The 23,893-nt window shown below is 36.4% G+C and overlaps 1 protein-coding gene across 3 annotated transcripts in view; it reads right to left on the bottom strand.

Moving 5' to 3' along the window:
• The window catches only part of RASAL2 (RAS protein activator like 2), a 369,092-nt gene that overhangs the window by 69,594 nt on the left and 275,605 nt on the right, over positions 1-23,893 (bottom strand). For all 3 annotated transcript variants that reach the window (XM_025400463.1, XM_025400454.1, XM_025400473.1), the window contains one exon: positions 20,896-21,002. In XM_025400463.1, coding sequence (XP_025256248.1) covers positions 20,896-21,002 — 107 coding nt within the window. The remainder of the gene's footprint in view (positions 1-20,895; positions 21,003-23,893) is intronic.

Here is a 23,893-nt window from a genome sequence, read left to right on the forward strand (position 1 = left end):
AATACCTGCAATTCTCTATATTCACCATGCATGTTTACCACTGCTCATATTCTCTTCCTTCTCCCTGGCTGAATCATTCTTTTTGATAGAGTTGAGGAAAGATCTCTTTTAGGGTGTCTTTTTTGACATTACCTGACCCTGCCCTAGATTACGTGCCCCTCTTCTGTGCTTTATAGAGAGATAGCCTTACATTTAGCACAGTGCATGCCCACTTATGTGTCATCCTCACTAAACCCTGCAATCTTTGGGTTCCCAGGGCAGGTCTGCTACCTGGTATTTAGTAGGGGCTCAAAAATTGCTTTCAGAACTGAAAAATCATATGCCGTGTGTCCTCAGATCATCTGAGAACTCACTCCCTCACTATCATGAGAACAGCATAGGGGAAATCCTCTCCCATGACACAATCTTCTCCCACCACCTCCCATGGTTTAAAAGTGTAGCACTTCCCAGCTTGCTCTCTCTTGCCTCCACTTGAAGAAGGTCCTTCTTCTCCTTCCGCTATAACTGTAAATTTCCTGAGGCCTCCTAGTCATGCTTCCTGTTAAGGCTGTGGAACTGTGAGTCAATTAAACCTCTTTCCTCATAAATTACTCAGTCTCAGGTAGTTTTTTATAGTAGTGTGAAAACAGACTAATACAGAAGATACATGACTTTACCAAGGTCACACAGATGCTAAATGGCAGAGGAGAACTTTAAGTCTACGTAGCCCCACACTGGAACCCTTCCTTTCTAACCACTGTGCTATATGAATTCTCGACATTCTAATTCCACATCAAATACTTTAAGTACTATAACATAACTTATTTTCCCCATATGTATTATATGTAACTTCTACACATACCTTATTATAGAATTATGTATCATAAACAGCCAGAAATGTAATATGACAATTCAAAATATGAGGGAAAAAAAGAAAAAAAAAACCCACAAAAAACCTAAAAAACAAAAAAACTGCTAGTGTGGCATGTGACTTACAAGAATTTGCCCCAAGGATTCCTAGCTATATAATTAAACTGAAGTAAAATGAAAACCTTATTGAAATGGCTTTTACATGTAACTGATTCTGTGGTCACTGAGTATAAAATTTTAAAATCCAAATATAAAATTTAAAAATAGATGGATACCAAGAGAAAAATGCTTTTTTCTCTTTCACAGTTATGATATCCATGCCTTATAAAAATGGGAAGAGTGTGAATGATGTTTCAGTCTAAATGGAAACAAAGGAAAGAAAGAACGTAAATAAACTGATTTCATCCTTCTGACACCAACCTAATCTGAAAGCATACTAATCAAACACTCAAAACAAATCCTACTCTATCCAATTTTTTGAAATGCTGTTGCTACCATTTACAAGTCTTAAAAATAGTAAAAAGCTCATTTTTTTAAAAAAAGCTACATTGTCATAGCAATTGATACAACTAAAATGATTTAATTAGTTGGTACTCATTATTTTCTTTCAAAATAAGGCTTAAAATTAGCAACAGTCAGTGAAAGAAAAAGCCAAATATTGCCTTTCTCTGGAGCTTGGTAAATGTTAAGACAATGATAACTGAAGTTGTTGGCCACCTGCAAACTGGAGTATTCCCTGAAGACTGAACTTGGCTAGCTGGGAATGACTGGTAACTGAAATAAAACTGCTGCTATGCAACTGCTCTCAGAAGCCTCAGTGGCGGTAATAAGGGACACTGCCTTGCCAGCATCCTAGCAGTGCTGTGTTCTCTTAAGACAGGGAGAAGTGGAGAGAGAGAAACATGTTATCACATTTCACATGAAAAATGTAGGGATATGCAACAAAACCCTGCTTTAATTCTGCTTGAGACTTTTTCACATCAGTGATCACACAGGGATTAGGGATAATGTTATAGCAATTCTAAGTGGTTAAGTATTTTTAAATGGCAATTTCTCAAAATGTTACCTGATTCACAGTACAAAAATGCCACCTTGTCAACTAGAAAGGACCCAGGTGAGAACTGTTTTCATTCTTGCTTTTCAAATTTTAGTTTATTAGTATATTAAAATCTCTATGTATTTTACATATTTTAGTTTGTTTTATTATGGATTGTAAATACCTGAGAAAAAAAGCTGTGTCATATATAAATAATTCCCTTCCTTGCTCTCTTAATATAACTTAGGAACTTGTAGATATTCACTAAATGTTGACTAAAATGTAATTCTAAAAAATTAACAAGGAAAAAGGAGAAGAGTAACTAAAAACGTTAAAGTTTACTTTCTAGTCTTTATATTTTACTTAGTTTGTCTTCTGGTTATTTGGAAGTCCAAACAGGAAGGGAAACTATAGATGACAAGAATAACAAAACAAGAAATAGTTGCAAAGTGCATTATAGTTTAGTTTTAGTATGGGTAGTTTATCCTCTGGCAGGCTTTTTGTTTTTGTTTTTCAAATTTAAGCATCAAAAGGAAAGAGAAAAGGTTCTGTCATAAATCACAATTGTTTTTCTAGCCCAGATCTGATATATCGGAATCTTGGGGATTGGGGCACAGTGATCTACATTTTTAACAAGCATTCAATGTTATTTTTTAAATTAAGCTAACAAAACTTTTACTATGAAACTTTTAAACATACAAAGCACAGAAATTAATAAACACATATCCATTAATCAGATATAACTGACGTTGACACATTGATGTCATTATACTATATTACGTACAATTATTGTTAAAATATAAAACATATATTATAGGTATTATGTTATAACATGTTAAAACACATATTGACATGTTAAGATCTGCTAGAGGGACCAATGGAAGATATCTAGCATACTTTATTAACTAACTACATTCTTAGAGATTCATTTTCATGCATGTGTCATGTCAGATTTTTATTACCTTCTTGTTACATTATTTCAAACCTTTTATGTCCAACTTTTTATGTATTTTGTTTTAAAACATTTCTTTTAAAACAGGTTTATTGAGGTGTAATTTATAAAACACAAATCTCTATTTTTGCATGTACAGTTTGATGAGTTTTGTTAAATGTATGCTGCACCAATACAAGTGAGATACGGAACATTTCCATCACCCCAAAAGTTTTCATGCCTTTCTGTAGCCAGTCAATCCCTTCCTCTCACCCTCAGCCCCTGGAAACCACTAATCTGACTTGTTCCTATAATTTTATCTTTTCCACAATGTCACATAAATGGAATTATGCACTATGTAGTCTTTCTTTACTTAGAATACTGTTTTTGAAATTTATGCATGCTGTTGCATGTATAGTTTCCTCCTTTTTATTCCACTGTAAGGGTATACCAAAATTTGTTTAACCATTTGTCAACTCATGGACATTCAAGTTGTTTCCAGTTTTGGGATATTAAAAATAAAGTTGCCATAAACATTTACAAACAAGTCTTTATGTGGACATATAGTTTGGGAACCACTGAGTTAAAAGCTTGGTTGGAAATTCACAAATAACAAGACGACATGGCAACTTTTTAAGGGGATGTTAATGAGGTAGAGTGGGGAAAGGACACTGAGGAGGGAAGGAATCCTTAGTTATTTTTCCTTTAGAAATGAAGTAATTTCAGATTTACAAAAAATTTGGAAAAATAGTATAGAGTTTTCCCTTGCTGAGCTTCCCCTAATGTTATTATCTTATATAACCATAGTATGATTATGAAAACTAAGAAATTAACATAGGTACTATACTCACCTAAACACAGCCCTAATTCTAATTTCACCAGTTTTCCACTGTATCATTTTTCAACTGCCATTTTAACAAATTAAAACAAATGTGGTTTAAACAGTACGAATTTATGATCTTACAGTTCTGTAGGTAAGAATTCCAACACAGGTCTCATCCGGCTAAAATCAAAGTGTCAGCAGGTCTGCATTCCTTTCTGAAGCCTCTAGGGGAGAATCTGTCTTATGCCTTTTCAAGCTTTTAAGGCCACCCACATTCCTTGGCTCATGGCCTTTCCTCCATCTTCAAAGCCAGCAATGTTGTATCTCTATGAAAGCTTTTCAGCTTTTAAGGTCTCGTGATCAGACTGGATCCATCTGGATAATTTAGGATAATGTTCCTATCTCAAGGTCCTTAGTCTTAATCCTATCTACAGAAGTCCCTTTTGCCACATAAGATAACATATTCACAATTTCCATGTATTAGGATGTGGACATCTTGGGAGATGGGGGAGGAACCACTATTCTACTTTCCACATATAGTTTAGTCACCCTCTTATGAATGTGCATATAGGCTGTTTACAATATTTTGCAATTAAAAAACAATGCTGCATAAATAACTTTGTGCATATGTATTTTCATAATGGTGGAGATGTACCTTCAGCTTGGATTCCTAGAAATGGGATGCTGGGTCAAAAGGTAAGTGTATATGTAATCTTGCCGAATCCCCTCTAGAAGGGTTGTACCAGTTTGCCTTCCCTTCAACAATGTATGAGAGTGTTTGTTTCCCACAACCTTGCCAACTGAATCGTTGTCATCCTTTATAGTCTGTGTCAGACTGAAAGGTGAAATAATATTTCTATGTTGTTTTAAATGTGCATTTAAACATTAAAATGTTTAAATGTTGTTTTAAAATGTGCATTTCTCGGCTGGGTGCTGTGGCTCATCCCTCTAATCCTAGCCCTTCAAGAGGATGAGGCAGGAGGATTGCTTGATCCTAGGAGTATGAAACCAGCCTGGCCAACATGGTGAGACCTTGTCTCTACAAACAATACAGAAATTAGCTGGGTGTGGTGGCGTGTACCTGTAGACCTGGCTACTCAGGAGGCTGAGGTGGGAAGATCCTTTGAACCTGGGAGGCGGAGGTTCCAGTGAGCTGAGGTTGTGCCACTGCACTCCAGCCTGGGCGACAGAGCGAGACTCCAAAAAAAAAAAGGACCAGGCGAGGTCGCTCACGCCTGTACTCCCAGCACTTTGGGAGGCCGAGGCGGGCAGATCACGAGGTCAAGAGATTGAGACCATCCTGGCCAACATGGTGAAAATCTGTCTCTACTAAAAATACAAAAACTAGCTGGGCGTGGTGGTGCGTGCTTGTAGTCTCAGCTGCTCCAGAGGCTGAGGCAGGAGAATCGCTTGAACCCAGGAGGCAGAAGTTGCAGTGAGCCGAGATGTCACCACTGCACTCCAGCCTGGCGACAGAGCGAGATGGATCTCAAAAAACAAACACACAAACAAAAAATTGCATTTCTCCGATTATAAGTGAATTTGAACATTGTTTTCATATGTTCAGAAACATTTTTACCTATTACCTATTCATGTCTTTTCTTCAGTTTTCTTCAGGAAAACTTTTCTTCAGTGTTCCTGTTCCTATTGGGTCTTAGTCACTTGTACCTTAATTTTTTTTTTTTTTGAGAAGGGGTCTCGCTCTGTCAACCTGGCTGGAGTGCAATGGCACGATCTCGGCTCACTGCAACCTCCACCTCCCAGGTTTAAGCAATTCTCCTGCCTCAGCCTCCCAAGTAGCTGGGATTACAGGTGCCCACCACCATGCCAGCTAATTTTTTATATTTTTAGTAGAGATGGGGTTTCAGTATGTTGGACAGGGTGGTCTTGAACTCCTGACCTGGTGATCTGCCTGCTTCGGCCTCCCAAAATGCTGGGATTACAGGCATGAGCCACTGTGCCGGCCTTAATAGCTTCTTATATGTTGTAAATATTTTCTCCCAATTGATTCATTGGTTGTCTTTCAGCTTCAACCTTCTTATACTTTTTGTCATGCAATTATTTAAAAACTTTCTTTTGTGTAATCAAATTTATCAATCGATTTTTAAAAATTGCCTCTGGCTTTTCAGTAACCATCATAGAAAGGTTTTCCCTGCATTAAGGTTAGAGAATTCATCCATGTTTCCTAGTAGGTATACTTTTTTTTTTCACATTTTAGATCCCTAATCCATTTGGAGTTTACTCTTGTGTAAGGTATGAGATATACATCTAATATTACCTTTTTCCACATGGTTACTCAGTTGTCCTTATATTATTTATTTCAAATACCAATTCCTGAGAAAACCATTCCTGATTACTGTAATGTCTCTCACACTTCTGATTATGTAAACTTTTTATTTATACTACTGTTTTCCCCTATCTTGACCTATAATTAATTCTATTCCTGTTTTATATGCCCTATGAATCTTAACTCCTGAAGGCAAACAGAAAACAAACACATTGAGCTCATCTTTGTATTTCTGTAATGCTTAGCATACAGTGGACTAAATACGTATTCGCAGAATGCTGATAATGATTAACATGAATTATTAAGAAAAGTTGAATTCATTCAAGACAGTAGGGAAATAACACACAGGAGGGAAAACCCCTTAAAATTATTAAAACAAAACTAAATCTGGTGGTTAAGGAAGAAAAGTTTAGTATCTGGAAAATTCACTTCTGTAGAACACTTCAGTTCCTGATAATGAGGTATACACTGATTTTTTAAAAATTTTATTGTAAATTGAATGTCATACTCTATAGAGTATAGTATGTTGATTTTCTTATGACTAACAGAGACTGTGCTAATCTCACTCAAGTTCACAAAGTATGAATATTAAGGATGATGGCTGTAATGAATATAATAATGAGAAATGATGGGTCAAAACAAAGACCTCAAAGTGAGGTCTATTAGCCTATTGGACAGTCTCTCAGAGGTTATCATGGAAGGCCTGAAAAAAGCATTAGATAACATAATGTGAAATACATTTTTTTCGTTGTCAGGGGAGATGGACTAGATGAATTTAATTGAAGTTTTCCATCTCTCATTTATAGGACTCTAAGAATAACAGCATCAGAGATGGAGGGGGGGCTTTTGAGCCTATTAGTTATTGAAAAAGATAAAATTCTTACTGCCTCTGTTGAAACAAAATGTACCAAAAATCCACATTATGGATGGTCATGAGCAAAAGGTATAATGTGAAACAATGTAATTACTCTTACTAATGTCTATCAGGATAGGACTTTTTTTTCCTAAGGATATAAAATGAAGGGGAAAAGAAGTAGGGAAATACATTACTGAAAAGACTGTATTAGACATATTTTATTACTTCTAGAGGCTATTTCCTAACTATACTCTTTGTACTGTTTGTAATACTGCAGTTTTTTCATCGTAAATTCGGCACCAAAATATTAACAAATTGGTCCTTAATATATATAATATATATGTTGGTCCTTTTTTTTTTTAGATGAAGTCTCGCTCAGTGCAGTGGCGTTATCTCAGCTCACTGCTCACTCCCAGGTTCAAGTGATCCTACCGAGTAGCTGGAATTACAGGCGCATGCCACCACACCTGGCTAATTTTTTGTATTTTTAGTAGAGATGGTCTTTCAACATGTTGGCTAGGCTGGTCTCGAACTTCTGACCTCAAGTGATCTGCCCACCTTGGCCTCCCAAAGTGCTGGGATTACAGGCATCAGCCACCACATCCAGTTTATAGTATCTTTTTATCTGCAAACTTCCAAAGATCTTAAAATATTTTTATATTTCATTACTACAAAAAAATCATAGGTGTTAGAGGAAGTCAAACAATTTGCTCTTGATCATACAAGTGAGATGCTAGCTGAACAACAGTAAAAAATACAGTTCTTTTATCATTCCTTTGCCTATTCTAGGTACAAATCCTTGAAAGCTAATAATATGAAATCTTTGTTCTGACACTCTGACAGAGTTAAAAAGGCAGGGTGACGCAGGCCCTAAATCTTATGATCAGAAAAGCTCAGGGTCTTTTTCAACTGTAACCACCTTATTTTAATGAAAAAGTTTACGAATAACAACTGTCTCACTGACTGCATAATATGTAAGCCCAGGTAGCTAGGACAGATTATCAGGTTTTCATCTTCACTTCTGCTGACTGTATTGTCTTTTTTCCCCATTTACCTTAATTTATTTATTATTAGTATTAGTATTTTTTAGAGATGGGGTCTCGCTATGTTGCTCAAGCTGGAGTTCAGTGGCTATTCACAGAATGATCATCCGCACTACGGCCTTGAACTCCTGGGCTCAAGTGAACCTCTTGCCTCAGGCTCCCAAGCAGCTTGGGACTACTGGCATGTACCACCATGCCCAGCCCCATGGAACTTTTAAAGAGTTGAGAGGCAGACCACATTCTTACACATTCAATTATACCTTAAATGAGAAGCAAACTAAGATACTCTCCATGAGTTTCTCTATCATTATTCTCACAGGACTTCCAAAGAAGTTCTTGCTACCCACTACATTCCATCCTTCTTAATTCTATTTCACTTAACAGATTTATTGTAGATCCTTTATAAAAACCAGTACACAATGTTGATTAATTAAAAATGACCAACTAATGATGAAGAAACTATGGCATAAGAGGTCAATATCTTTGCAATGTGCATACTTTCGGTAATCATGAATACCACCCATATATTAAATCAGTTTTCATAAACAGATTAGGAAAACTAAAAGGTCAGTGCTGAAGTTATGAAATGAATAAGATACAGTTCTTGTCTTCTAGGAGAGTGGTTTCTAAATTATTTTGACTATTGGCTGGGTGGGATGGCTCACGCCCGTAATTCCAGCACTTTGGGAGGCCGAGGTGGGTGGATCACCTGAGGTCAGGAGTTCAAGACCAGCCTGGCCAACACGGTGAAACCCCGTCTTTACTAAAAATAGAAAAATTAGCCAGGCATGGTGGCACGTACCTGTAATCCCAGTTACTCGGGAAGCTGAGGCAGGAGAATCGCTGGAACATGGGAGGCGGAGGTTGTAGTGAGCTGAGATTATACCACTGCATTCCAGCCTGAGTGACTGAGACTCCGTCTCAAAATTAATTAATTAATTTTGACTATGAAATAAATAAAATATTGTTGAGTGTGCCTTCCTAATAAAATATACTTATAAAATGATTTTCTGATGTATGACTATAAAACATTCAATAACATAAAATTTTTAAAGAGCAAATTAAAAAAAAAATCAAACATATATTTCCTTTCTGCACCCCCCTCAAATGAATTGTCTGTGTATCCTCTGAAGTATACACAACCTATTCTGGAGACCACCAACTAGAATATCACAGAGGAGGAAAGACAACCCTACCATATAATAGTATCGGTGCTATAATGGATAAACGTACACTCCTGTGGAAGGACAGAGACGGCCAAGGTTAATGCTGCCTAGAAGAGGTAAGGAAACACTGGAATTGAGTCTTAATGGATGAGAATACTTTTAGCAAGGATGGAAGGTGAACTTCCTAGGCAGAAATGTGTAAAGAGACCATAGAAAACTTGCTTGGGGAACTCTCAGATTTGGTAAAGATGGAACTCAGGACTGAAGAGAGTTGGGGGTGAAAATGAGGATACTGAGCATTAGGAAATGAGTCTGGAAGGGCAGTAAAAAATTAGACAATGAAAGCTCTCAGTGCCAATTTAACTTTGGTTTTATCATCCTGCAACACAAGTTCAACTCAAAAGCCTTCAGCAGGTGACTGACACTTTTTGAAGTAAAAGGTAGTTCTGTCTGAAGACATTCAAATGACGGGAAAGAGAAGGGGAAAGGAAGAGAGAGGAGGAAGAAACCACTGAGCAAGCCAAATAAAATGTATGAAACTAGTCTTGTTCATGGGCATGGAATCGTAGAGAGCTAAAAGACATCAAGCAAGGGAGGCCCAAGTAATGATGGAGTTTAGATTTTAGAGACCACTCTGGTAGCAGAGTGAAGGCTAAAGTTGATAAGTAGGAATTGGAGACCAGGAGATGAGTTAAGAATCTCTATTGCACTAGACAGGACCTGCAGCGTAATTAGAGGGGCTCAGTGCAAAATGAAAAGCTGGGGGTACTGTTCAAAAAGCAGGAAGACAATGTCATTAAACCTACTATTATAAATTAGGAAACTTTTCCCTTTCTTCAGTAGTTTTTGTCTCCACTTGCCATGCTGCCTTTTATTTACTATTTAATGTCACACTTCCTCCAGTACCAGGAAAAACTACAGGTAAGTATAAACCTTCAGAGGTGCCAGGGGCCCCAGACTATGACTCAGCAGTGGGTGTCTACTGGCTACCAGGTTCCACCATGCCAGCCACCAAACCTGTGTGTCATACCATGCAGGGAGGCTGAGGCTTCTTCCCTTCCTGTGGCTGCCCCTGCAACTTGTACCTGGCTTGGAGATAGGCAAGAGGCTTGTCCCTTCACTCCCCCGCCCTACCCCCACTCCCCCAACACAGCTGTGGCTTCTGTCTACCTGTAAGACATCCCTGGAGATGACAGGCAGGGGCAAGGACTGCCCTTACCAAGCCCTGCTCCAAGACACCATGGGTTGTGCTGTCTAATCCCTATCTTTCTCGCACAGAGAGAGGGAGGTTGAATGAGATCAGGGAGTGGGAAAGTGGGCAACAGATAATTCATTCCAGGAAGGCAGCAGGAGGTGGTACCATGCCCAAGGTCCCCACGAATGCTCCATTGTCCCATTTAACTTCACTTAGAAAATACAAATCCAGAGATCAATCACTAAGAACTTTGAGATGGCAACCATACAGCCTTGAACTTCATGCATAGAGTCTTTCTAAGTGTAGGCCCTGTGTACTGCACTGGTCTCATGCTTACAAAGCTGACCCTGGTACTAGTTCAGGGAAGGAACCACAAGTACTGACAAGTGAAGTCAGTAAATGGCAGTGGGCTGGAAAAGGGAATGAATGAATTTGAAGAGAGGTAGACAAGATCTGGTGACAATATTTGAGAGAAAGGGAAGAGTATTTATGACTCTTAGGGTTTTGGCTCTCGGAACTGAAGAAATGTGCAGCTCTACAAAGGGAAATTCAAGGGAAAATTTTTTAAGAAAAACATAAAGTAAATACAGTTTGGGGCAAGCTGAGTTTAAATTACCATGGGACATTAGAACCAAGCCATAGTATAATACAGAGGACTGAATGAAAGAAGGTTTGCCAAAACAGCATCCTTTTCTATTTCCTGATTTGTTGATATTAATTTCATTGCTATACAAATATCATAAAAACACTCCTCTAATATGAAATCTCAGCATTATCCCATTAAACAAACCCATATATAAGACATAAGAATGCAGAGGCACAGGTGGACTATATTAAAAATACAAAAGGTCAAACAATTTAACAGCTATGAATTTGTAGAAGAAACTATAACATATGCTATACAAATATGAAGACATAAAAATTTGTTGATAATTTGTAAAAATTAAAAAATATTCCATATATATTACACTACTGTAAATTAGCTTTTTTCTCTTTAAACTAAATATTATGCTTCTATTTCTACATCCTTGAGTAAAAGTAGATAGTGCTCTCTCCCTTATAGTAGGCCAAATTATGGTAGTTTGTATAAAAATGCAAATATGCAAAGTATCAGTAATGATTACCTAAAAAAAACTGTAGAAAATAAGCAGCCAATATGTAATATATTACATATCTAAAATATATCTAAAACATTATTTCAATTTATAATCAATAGTAAAGTGTTAATAATATTTTCAAATTTTTTATCCTAAGTCTTCTAAGCCTGGTGTTTTACTTTTTAAAAAGTTTTACTGAGATATAATTCATATACCATAAATTCACCCTTTTAAAGCGTGCAACTCTGTTGGGCATGGTGACTCATGCCTGTAATCCCAGCACTTTAGAAGACCAAAGCAGGACGACCGCTTGAGCCCAGGAGTTTGAGACAAACCTGGGCAACATAAGCAAGATCCCATCTCTCCAAAAGTTTAAAAAAAAAAAAAAAATTAGCCAGGTGCAGTGGCATGCGCTTATGGTTCCAGCTTCACAGCTAAGGTGGGAGGTTCGTTTGAGCCTGGGTGGTTGAGGCTGCAGTGAGCCATGATTGTGCCATTGCAGTCCAACCTGGGTGACAGAGCGAGACCCTATCTAAAAAAAAATCAGTAAAAAATAAAAGATGCAACTCAGTGGTTTTTGTATACCCAAAGCTGTGCAACCATCACCACAGTCTAATTCCTGAACACTTTCATTACCTAAAAAGAAACCCTATGCCCATTAGCAGTCACTTCCCATTTCTCCCTTACCCAGCTCATGAGAAACACTAATCTCTTTTTTGGTCTGTATAGATTTGCCTATTCTGAACATCTCATATAAACGGAATCATACAACATGTGGCCTTTTGTGTATGGCTTCTTTCACTTAGCATAATATTTTCAAGGTTCATTCATGTTGTGGCATGTATCAGTATCTCATTCCTTTTTCATGGCTGAATAATAAGCCATTGTATGGTTAAATCATATTTTCTATATCTGTTCTTCTGTTGATAGACATTTGGGTTATGACTACTTTGTGGCTATCATAAATAATGCTGCTATAAACATCTATGTACATTTTATGTGGACATATATTTTCAATTTTCTTGTGTATATACCTGAAAGTAGAATTGCTACATCATATACAAACTCTATATGTAATGTTTTGAGGAGCTGTCAAAGTGGCCATACCATTTTACATTCCAATTTCTCCACATTCTCACCAATACTTATTATTGTCTCTCTTTTTGATTGTGGTCGTCCTAGTGGGCATCAAGTGGTGTTTCATTGTGGTTTTGATTTGTATTTTCTTAATGACTAATGATATTGACCACCTTTTCATGTGTGTATTGACCATTTGTATATTTTCTTTGGAGAAATGTCTATTCAAATTCTTCTACAGCCTTTTTTTTTTTTTTTTTTTTACCAGCTACTCAACAATCTGACAAAAAATTTTGTATTGATATTATAATCAAATAATACTGTTGGAATGAAGTTTCTTTAAATTGAAATTAGTAGATGTTCAATATAAAAGAAACAAAGCATTTAAAAATCCAGCGGAATGGTACCGGCATTGGTTATGAAATTAAAGGGCCTTATGGTAGAAAGGCACACCACAGGTATTATTGTTTACCAGCAATTCTCATACCTTGCTGAGTATAAGTACAGCTGAGAAGAGCAAAAAATATATATATATTTTTTTGCGTAGCTAACTCTAGCTTAATCATGAAGGTGGCAAATTTTCTTTTCTACACTCTGGCTTCAGAACTTCTATAAAAGAGGTTATACTTAGTAGCTAATTATATGCTCCCTTAAGTGGGCATTAGGCCTTCAAAGTGTTTATTTCTCATTGTGAAGTGAGAAGTCTTGTGTTTCCCCTTGCTCATTAAAGCTGAGGAGAAATATCTTTGCTTTGAGAGGAAAGGGGTTTATGGTACATCATCTATAAGAATGAGCTGTAAGTGAGTATCATCCTCTCTCTCAAACAGCCCTCTTCTCCTGGGTAGGGTAAGTAGGAATCTCCAGTAGTTAGTGCTGCTGCAAGCCCATTTCTAGGAATTACCACAGATTGAGGAGGGCTTCCCTCATTCTTTAATTCTTTCAAGTTTAGAGTCTTGGCAGTATTTCCTAACCAAGCCTGCTCTCTTTTCCTCCAGGTATTTGCCAGTTCCCACCCTGTTTCCTTAAGGAGTTGTATCTAGCCTTATTCTTTTTTTTTTTCTCTGCTCTGAGCCCCTTGGTTCTAAATTATATATTTTCTAAGATATTTATCATTAGAGGATTTTAAAATTATGCCCTTTCTGATTACAAAATGACTTAAAGATATAGTTAATATCTACAGGCCATAATTTTCTGACATCCCCATGATTATTATATGATTTCTACCTTTGGTAATAACATTTTCATAGACATATGATGAATACATTTATATTTATATATTCATACACGTGTGTGTGTGTGTGTGTATATATATATATATATACACACACACACACACACACACATATATATACACTGTTCATTAAAATAGGTCTCACTGGAGGGCAATCCTATTATGGATTTTAACTCCATGCAGATGATTAGTGAAAAGAGGGAAGAAACACGGATATAGAGTCTTTGAGCATCATGGAAAATAAGTTTTAAATATCCTCCTGGAATACAATAACACTGAGAATACAAAAGTTGAAATTGTATTGTAGCTTGGATGCTATGAATTGAATTTCAATATTTCACCCTAAAATCTGAGATTCTAAGGCTGGTCAGAGGTAAAGCAAGTATTTTGTAAATTTACATTGGTCATCTGAACTGATCATGGCAAACACAGAAGAGCAACTAATAGGCAATGCAGCAATTAGTATATCAGTAACAAAGGCCACTGAGAAAATACTGCTTCTTAGTTTCTTATGTCAGACTTGAAGGTAGCAAAGAAAGCACTGATATTCACAGGTAAGACACTGACTAAAATGAGTTCCTAATACTTTATCAATCATTTAGACAAATGGTTTACAACCCTAGCTGCATATTAGAATCATCTTGGACCTTTAAAAAAATACAGAAGACTGGACTCTCATCTAGAAATTTTGATTTAACTGGTCTGAGGTGGAGTCTAAGCATCAGTATATTTTTTGAAGTTCCTTAGGTGATTTTTACATATGGCCAGAGTTGAAAACCCCTAGTTCGGACAATGGACACTTATTAGTCTTTATTAAATAGTGGACGTGAAGTTTTCTGTCTCTTTGTTTAATGTGGAAAAACACTTACATAGGATCTTACAGAGGATTCAAAACAGAAACCAATAGCAATTGAATCTGATCATCTCGATACTTAAGACACATTTCTTTTTACACAGGACTTTAGTCTATATCTTATTTCCCAGGGCTTTACTTTCTTCTAAAAACTATGTAAACGTTTGGTTTTTTGACAATGTTTTGTTTCTAGTATATTTATTTGATTGGGAATGCTTAGGTGTCACAGTGACAAGAGCACAAGGAGAGTTACACAGGAATACTCAGCTACTGCCTTAGTTCAATTATGCTTTCTGGTTGTCTTGGCATAATATTTGGTGCCTGAATTCTTTCAGAGCCAAGCTCAAAGCAAACACAAACGAAGCAGCTGCAACTGTATTATGTTATACTTACATGAAAGGCCAACTTAGACTATTGTGTTATGAAAATCAGAACACTAAACCTAGCACCTGGCCCAGAACACAAGCAGCTCCCCCTTAGCCAAAGCCAAACTGATGGTATCATATAAGTAGAAGTGATTTAAAAAATCATAAATATCAATAGTCACTTTATAAATAGAGTATAAAGAAAGAAGCCTGTTCCAAAATATCAGGCACTGTGAAACAAATATACACAATCACAAGACATAATAATTTTCTCTTTCCGAATTAAACTTAAGTATGTACCTGGATAACTTTTCATTATGTATTCAATTGTTCCTCATCATCCCAGTAATTTCATTTAAATGAAAGTCTAGCACGATATTAAAGAAAAAATGAAAAATGATCTTTCAAAGAGGAGAAAATGTCAAATGACTAAAGCTGTTTTTGAAGAACAGTCAAAACTCAGATGTGCAAAAACATTGTGAATTTATACATATGTATAACACCTCAGAAGTTCCAAGAAATAGCCACAGAAACAAATCATTAAATAATAAAGATTTCTATGTAGTTTCAGTTACCAATATAAGTAGACAAAGTATACACTATATAACTAAAACACCATAGTTCTGAATTTCAAATATTAATTAAAATGTCTCTTTAAGGAAAAAAATCTATCCATTCTGCCAGGTATACTCTTATCCCACATGATCTCTTATTAAATGTTTATTAAATGTAATTAAATATTTAATATTCCATTTGACTAGAGACATTATCAGTAATATCAAGAGAATATATGTGAGATAAACTCATTTGATTCTGGTCTTTGATAATTCATGCATATTTTATCTATTCAACAATTATTTGTTGAATGTTTGCTCTGTGGGAGGTACTGTGTTAGGTACTGGGGTAGTTATGAAGACGACCGGAACAGATATCTGTTGTCTAATGAGGAACAGAGACCTACAAACAAATAATTGCAACTGGAATTACGGTATGTGTGAAGAAATATGAATGAGAATGAAGGAAAGAAGAAACTCTCCTGTAGACCAGGGGTCCTCAACCCCAGGGCCACGGACCAGTACTGGTCTGTGGCCTGTTAGGAACTGGGCGGCACAGCAGGAGGTGAGCGGCAGGTGAGTGAGTAAAACATCATCTGTATTTACAGCTGCTCCCCATCACTTGCAGCCTGAGCTCTGCCTCCTGCCAGATCAGCGGTGGCATTAGATTCTCATAGAAGCACATACCCTATTGTGAACTGTATATGTGAGGGATCTAGGTTGTGTGTTCCTGATGAGAATGTACTGCCTAAGGATCTGTCACTGTCTACCATCACCCCCAGATGGGACCATCTAGTTGCAGAAAAACAAACTCAGGGTTCCCACTGACTGTACGTTATGGTGAGTTGTATAATTATTTCATTATATATTACAACCTAATAATAACAAATAAAGTGCACAATAAAGGTAATGCATTTGAATCACCCCCAAACCATCCCCCACAATCCAACCCTGGTCCGTGGAAAACCGGTCTTCCACAAAACTGGTCCCTGGTGCCAGAAAGGTTGGGGACCACTGCTGTAGATCACTACTTTTTCTTACGGCTATGATAGGTAAGAGTACAAATACATTTAAATATTGCTGAAAACCAAGACACTGTGTTAACTTATAGGTTCAGTAGCCAAATAAATTTCCTCTTCTTCCCTCATTTTGAATGTTACTATACATGAATACCCTGCTGTACCAGTTGCCTATTTTAAGTTTTTAGAAGTATAAATTTTTGTGAATGAGGAAGACTTACAAAGGTTTTTCGGGGTTCCCTGCTTTGAGCTCACTGTTATAGTTATTCTTCTTTCTGCCTTACTTGGCATCAACCAGCAGGATATGAGTGATCTTTACCCTCTGGCTTCTCCTTGATCTCCTTAAGGCTAAATATTATTCTAGAAAAATCAGTAGTATCAGCTGAAAGGCCAGGGGTGAGTGCTGGGCTGGCCTTCTATTGAATGATAGCCCCTTACCTATCACCCTGAGTTGGAAGAGTGACAGCAAGAGGAAAAAAGACTCACTTAGGAGAAGAGTCAAGTAATTTACCCATATTTCACAGTATTCATGCCACTTTGTTTAGCTTTAGAGTCAAAGACAAATATTCCAGTAAACACATCTTTAATGCTTCAGCAGCAAGTATAATTTAGTTAAGTTTGATGAACAAACTCAATCACAGTCTTGCCCCCACCTACCTTTCCGGTCTTCTCACCTGCCATTTTTGCTCACATACTTTTCAACTCCTGTCTCACTGAGTTCTTTCTATAATCCCTGGAAGCACCAGTCATCCCATGACTGTGTGTCTATCAAAAAAGCCATTCCCGCAGCCTGGAGTACTTTCTTCCCCTGTCAATTAGTTTTTTTTCAGCCTTTGAAACTCTGCTCAAATGCTGCTCCTTGTCAAAGCCTTAACTTACACATTGGGCTGCTAATAACTTGTGTTACCATGCTCACCTACCTCTTTATGAATCTGGTCATTTTTCTATCTCGTGCTACTAGGCTATATATAGGGTCTCAGAATGGAAAACTTTGTTGTACCAAGCACAGTATGCCAAGAAGGTACCAATTGATGAATCGTCAATACTTTGCCCAAAGTAAGCATTCAATAAGTGTGTCATTGTAAATAATTTCATTTAGGACTTGTTAAAATCTATTTTATCTGCTCTCAGTAAGTCTGAAAATGGAGCTCGGAAGAATAAGGTCCTTTTTGAGGGTCCACGACTATAATTTTGGGGTCCAATTGATGAGTGGTAAACCTACTGCTCACCGTAGTAATGACATCTGAATCCTGGAACCACTGGTACTTGTGGTAAAATACTGGTTCTGTCTCTTCATCAAGTTAACATAGAAACGATCTGAGGTATTGTATAAACAACTCTAAGTTAAATATCTCAAAGTCTGACTCCTTTTTGTACTGCTTTCCCAAATTCGGAGAGTACACTGTGATATTAATTATAAATGTATTGTGTGTTGACCTGAAAATTAGACATTCTTCTAATTAGTAATATATATTTAAGTGATGTAAATCATACTACTATTGGTATTACATGAAAATTAAAAAAAAATACAATGTATTTCTACAGATATCCAAGTACTGCAGTGCCTCATTTAGCCAGCATATTTTGATTTCTCTTTAAAAAACATATAAATTATTTATCTAGCATGATCAAGGAATGAGGTACTTCACAAACCACTTTTCTGGATAACAAGTTTTATAAACATCACATATCTTCAACATTTTAAATATTCTCAATGGACATATGTCATATAACACAGTTCCACTTTTTAAAAAAATAGCAAAATAAATATAATCTCACTTTTTCTTGATGACTCGGGATCATTATTATCAATGTTAATTTCTGCACTATAGACCACCCTGGAACACAGTAATATCCTTAAGGTCTAATTTAAATGTAAGGCTGTTTGCCTTTATCCTAAGTGAATTCGGATTGTTTTTATCATTCTCTGGCTTTTCATTTTCTCTGCCTCGTCCTTTTACTTACTGACATTTCTTTGTTGTTGTTGTAATCAGTGTGTTCTAATGGTTATTTTTCAGAAAACTCTTTACGTGAGGTCCTGTGAATGGTTACATTCTCCTAGAGAGTTAAGTGCATGGGTGCATGGGCTTTGTGACTGTCATTTGCTAGTCAGAGGCCCTTTTCTTCCCTCATTATTTCTAAATCTACAACATGGCTGAGATTGCCAGAAGAGTAAGTGGTTTGTAAGTAATGTTAGCTTTCATATGTGTTTATCATTATGTTTATAATTTTCACTCAAGAATTATTAGTCATATTATTAAGATACATCTTAAATTAGTCATCAACTTAAATAAAAATTATGGTTATTAATTAATTCAGATTTTCAAAGCCTGGCCATGAACTTTAGACTCAATATAGGATATGCTTTGATGTTACCATATTGCAGAGGGATATTCATCCTGTTACCAACTTTTTCAAAAAAATTTAAGAGTCACCATTCCATTCTAGCATGATGGTGTGAAAACTTCAAATTCTAACTCAATCCTTTTCACCAAACTTTGCATACTGACAGTCAGTTTTACTCTATTCTTTCTGCATCATCAAAAAACAAGAGGAGGAGGTGAAAAATAAATGTTTTTCTTCATTCATGAGAAAAATAAAATAAAAAATAGGTAGCTATGTTTATGGAACAAAAAATTTAGTAAAAGACACCAAATCTGATATTTTAAAATTCCTGTCATAATTTGCTTAGAATATTAATCCAATACTTGCTTGTAATCTTTGAAAATGAGAACATTTGTAAAAATTTGAAAGGTGTCACAGTAACTGCTATTCATAAACTCTTCAAGGTCCTGAGATACAACAAGGGAAAATCTTGCTCCTCAGGGTTAACACAAAATAAAACACTCATTTTGGTTATCTTATGAATGAATGCCAATTTATATATGTCAAAAAATTAGTTCCACTTAAAAGGTCATCCCAACTTTTAAAAAAGTATTAGAATAAAGACAGGCTATACCATATTAATTTGGCTGAATTAAGAGAAATCTTTTTTATTCCAAATAGAAAAGTCTATTTCTACCTTATACTGATTTTCATTGTGCCTAGAATAATGACTAATCTCATGAAGCAATTCTTTTCAAGTATAAAAATAATTAATTTTAATAAAATGATATGATTAGGAAATAAATATATTTCTTATCCAAGAAAATAGGTGATTTAAAATATTGGTTACTCACAGTTATATCAAAAAAGTCCAAAATAGGTCTGTAACTGATAGTCAGCTGACCTGATCACATATGACCCTTCCATCTTAGTACTTTTTTTTCTTTAAAGAGATGGGGTCTTGTTTTGTGGCCCAGGCTTGAGTGCAGTGGCACAATTATGGCTCACTGCAGTCTTGACCTCTTAGGCACAAGCAATCCTCCTACCTTGGCCTCCCCTGGGACCACAAGCACACACTACTATGCCCAGCTAATTTTTTTTTTTTTTTTTCATTTTTTATAGAGGCAGGGTCTCACTATGTTGCCTAGGCTGGTCTTGAACTCCTGGCCTCAAGCAATCCTCCCACCTCAGTCTCCCAAGATGCTAGGATTACAGTGTGAACCACTGAGCCCAGCCTCTTTTGTATTTAATGCTGATTCTCAATACTGCCTGGTCAATTTAAGCAGTTACTTTCTTTCAACGTATTTCTTAAGCACTTCCATGGTCATCTAAAAGATAGCTTAAGCAAGGCACAGACCAAGTCTTAGGATTAGAATTCACAATTGTCTAATTCTCTGTGAATTTAGTCTGCAACTTTATGAGTCTCAGCACTCTCTGCTTATGCTCCAGCTTTGAAAAATAAAAAAAATTACATCCCATTCCTAAAAAAACCTCCCACCAGCTTATTTACAGCATTGTGATAGGTTTTTGCTAGCAACTTGATAAAAAAATGTCTGCAAGGATTTGAACTCTACAGTTGAAAGGAATATGAACTTATTCATATTTTGTGAATATTTTTACATATTTTGTGAGTACCCTGTGAGTAAAAATAATATTCCTTAAAACCTCATAAATATTATACTGAAAGTAGTGGACAGCCGGGCATGGTGGCTGAAGCCTGGAATCCCAACACTTTGGGAGGCCGAGGCGGGTGGATCACTTGAGGTTAGGAGTTTGAGACCAGCCTAGCCAACGTGGTAAAACCCTGCCTCTACTAAAAGCACAAAAATTAACTGGGCATGATGGCATGTGCCTGTAATCCCAGCTACTCTGGAGGCTGAGGCAGGAGAATTGTTTGAACTTGGCAGGTGGAGGCTGCAGTGAGTGTTATTGTGCCATAGCACTCCATCCTGGGTGACAGATTGAGACTCAGTCTCAAAAAAAAAAAAAAAAAAAGAAAGAAAGAAAAAAAGAAAGTAGTTGATATTAACCACAGTTGATTTATACAAGTTGATGAGTCTGTCCTTTAATCACAGAATTATAAAGAAATTCTTGAAGAGAAAAATGTTTGGATTCCTTAGTAGTTGTCTCTAACTCGAAGAAGAAAGGAGAAAAGTAAAATATTCTTATAAAGAAGATAAACACTTACTGGTACTTTGAAGGGTGAGGTATTTGCAGTGTCCATGGAGTTGGGTTTCTCTGATGTACTGGTCCCTGAGATACTGCGTCTACGAGGGGACCTTTCTGCTGGTACCTCTGGAAGAAAGGAGGAAGGCTGAAACATCATTAAGAACCCCAAATTTAGGATATTCCACTAAACTGTAAAGTTATTGGTTTTTCACAACAAACCAGCATGCTTTAAAGGTACATTACATTCTATCTCACATAATTTGTCTATCTTTGAGGTGCTTAAACTATCAAGACACTAGAGAGACTTGGTCACAGTTAAGAATCTACTTTAGTGTGACAGACTATATTTTCATCTGAGCACATATAAAAATAATTTCCTCTGAGCTATGTTTAATATCTTTAAGTTCACTTAGTAGTTGCATCTCACAGTATATAAATCTACTTCTCTATGTGTTAGCAATGTAGGAGTTAATAGAATAAAATGGAAATTCTAATATTCTTGTGAACAAAATATAGTCTAATGTTGCATATGATTTGATGGTGTTTGCACAAAGGTCAAAGTTAGTTCTGTTGATTCACCAGACTGCAACAAAAGGGCCATGAGAAGACTGAAAGCTGCTGCCAAGATAAAATGACATATATGCCTATGCAGATATAAAAATAGATCAGCTTCTCCTTGTTCTGGCAATATGACCTTACTAAGATCTTACTCTGGAATCCTAAATCTGTTCAAACTGACCTAACAAGCTGAGGAATTTTGCAGATAATGTGATCTTCTCCCATTTAATTACTATATACTGTATTAAGGCTACATATTTAAGATTTTTTCATAGAGTGATATATATATATACGTGTATATATATATACATACACACGCACACATAGATGATAGATATATAGGTATTATACCTTTATCACAACTGCTTCCCATCGCCACTTCAACTGACAGACATAAAGGAATCCAGCTTCTCAGATAACATTAGATAATCTCAACATGGACAAGGAAAAAAAAAGCCACATCCTAAAAAAAGTATTCTGTGTTATCTTCCAGATCTTAGAAAATAAGGAGTAAATTGTAACTCCGGAGACTGACATTTTGATTCCTGCTGTTCTCCCTTTAAAAGATAGATGCAGTTTAAACTTCCATTTCTGGCCTCCTGGCCCCTGGGATCCGTGCTACTTCCACTTAAGAGAGAGCGTTTTTTCTCTCGCTCCCTCTCTGTGTCTTGCTCTTCCCCCTCCCTCTCCACAGCTTGCAGAGAGAGCAAGCAAGAAAGAAACACACAGGACTGCAGCTATTCAATCAATCGTTCTGACTGCACATCCTCATTAGTTACTTTCGGGCTATTAACAGACGCCCAACCACTGCCTTCCCTCAGTTACTGAAAATTTCACTGTATTACACTAATCTGCAGCAAGCAAAAACATTTACTGAAATGTATATTCAGCTAGTGCCAAAAGGACACCATTTTACACAGACCCAGTAATGCACACAAATCAATTCCTCCTATGAAAATTTACTATCTTTGCATGCTGGACACTGATTTTCTTTTCCATGACTAAACATACCTTCTCTGTGACATCTTGACTGGTAAGGCATAAGCCAAATTGGAACATTCCTAAAGATTCAGAGGCTGACAACATAGCATCTTATATGCTTGCAGTACAAGAGAGTTCCATACTACTACTGTATTTTAAAATTAAGACCAGTAACTCTAAGTCCCTTAACTTCTCTCTAACCATCGCTAGTTAAATGAGCCTTAATGTACAAAGCCGTTTTCAGAATTAGGCACACATGACTTCTAATGCACATCTCTGAAAAATGGCAGCATAATTAGCTCAGATTCATGGGAATGGCACGAAGCACTGAATTTAAGTAAATCAGCTTGTTGGAGCACATTGAACAGAAAGACTTCCAGACTTCAGGAATATGACTTTACAGAGTAATTACCTAAGTTAGATGACTCTACGTGGCTAGGGGCAAGGCAGGCAGGGAATGGGGCTGGTGAAGGTAGAAAAAATATCTCACCTTTCCTCTAATAATTACCTATAAAGGTAACCTCATATCAAATTAGAAGATACTGGAGATTTAATATTACAATATAGTACGTTTTAATTTCTGAATAATTGACAGAGAAACCAAACTGGAAGAAAAATAAGTTTCATTAGCTGGGATAAAATGATCTAGTAAACCATTTCCTTAATTTGCAATGTTCTAGCTAAGGAAAAAAACTGAAATTAATTTCCTCACTTTCTTCCAAACATCCAATTTTAGCGTTCGGGCATACAAACTCATTAAATGAATATGTTTCAAAGCTTTTAATTATTTGAAATTATATTGACTAAAATTAGTGGCCACATTTCAAACTCCAATAAATATGGTATTGTTATACTTCTGTTTTTTTCTCTTTTTAAATTCTCTTTCTGTATCATGGGAAAAAAATACAATGCTGATGTAGCTTATAGGATGCATTATTGGGTCCAGAAAGAAGATATTAAATCATTCCTGAAGTTTGAACAATTTCCACTAAAGAGGGGAAAGAAAAGAAATAAGGTAAGCTAAATTACCTAACGAAAAGAAGTTTACAGCCGCTTTCTCAACTCCCACAAGAATACCACTCATCTGCTCGTGTAGAATAGGCCATTGGAGAATCCCAATTCTTTAGTTCTCAGAAGATTCATAACTACTTCAAAGCATACAGAAAAATAAATACCCCAAGTACCAATGTCCACTTAGAAGCAAGGTAGCAGCATTAGCAAGAGCGGAAGGAGCAACCTGCTGGATTAGTCACAGGATGGACTGCATATTAAACTTGTGCCTTTAACTTTAAATCTGTAAGCAGAAAGGAAAGTTGCTACTATGCTCTAAGAGCTGCATTTCTGCTCAGTTTGAAGGAAAATCTATACTAGTTCCAGTAGACCAAAATTAGACAGCTGTATCCTCTACCCCCACTCATGCTACATACTATTGCATTATTTTCACCTGCTGTAAAATTAATATTCTTTTCATAGTGACA

The sequence above is a fragment of the Theropithecus gelada genome, chromosome 1 (assembly GCF_003255815.1).
Source record: "Theropithecus gelada isolate Dixy chromosome 1, Tgel_1.0, whole genome shotgun sequence".
Classification (NCBI taxonomy): domain Eukaryota; kingdom Metazoa; phylum Chordata; class Mammalia; order Primates; family Cercopithecidae; genus Theropithecus; species Theropithecus gelada.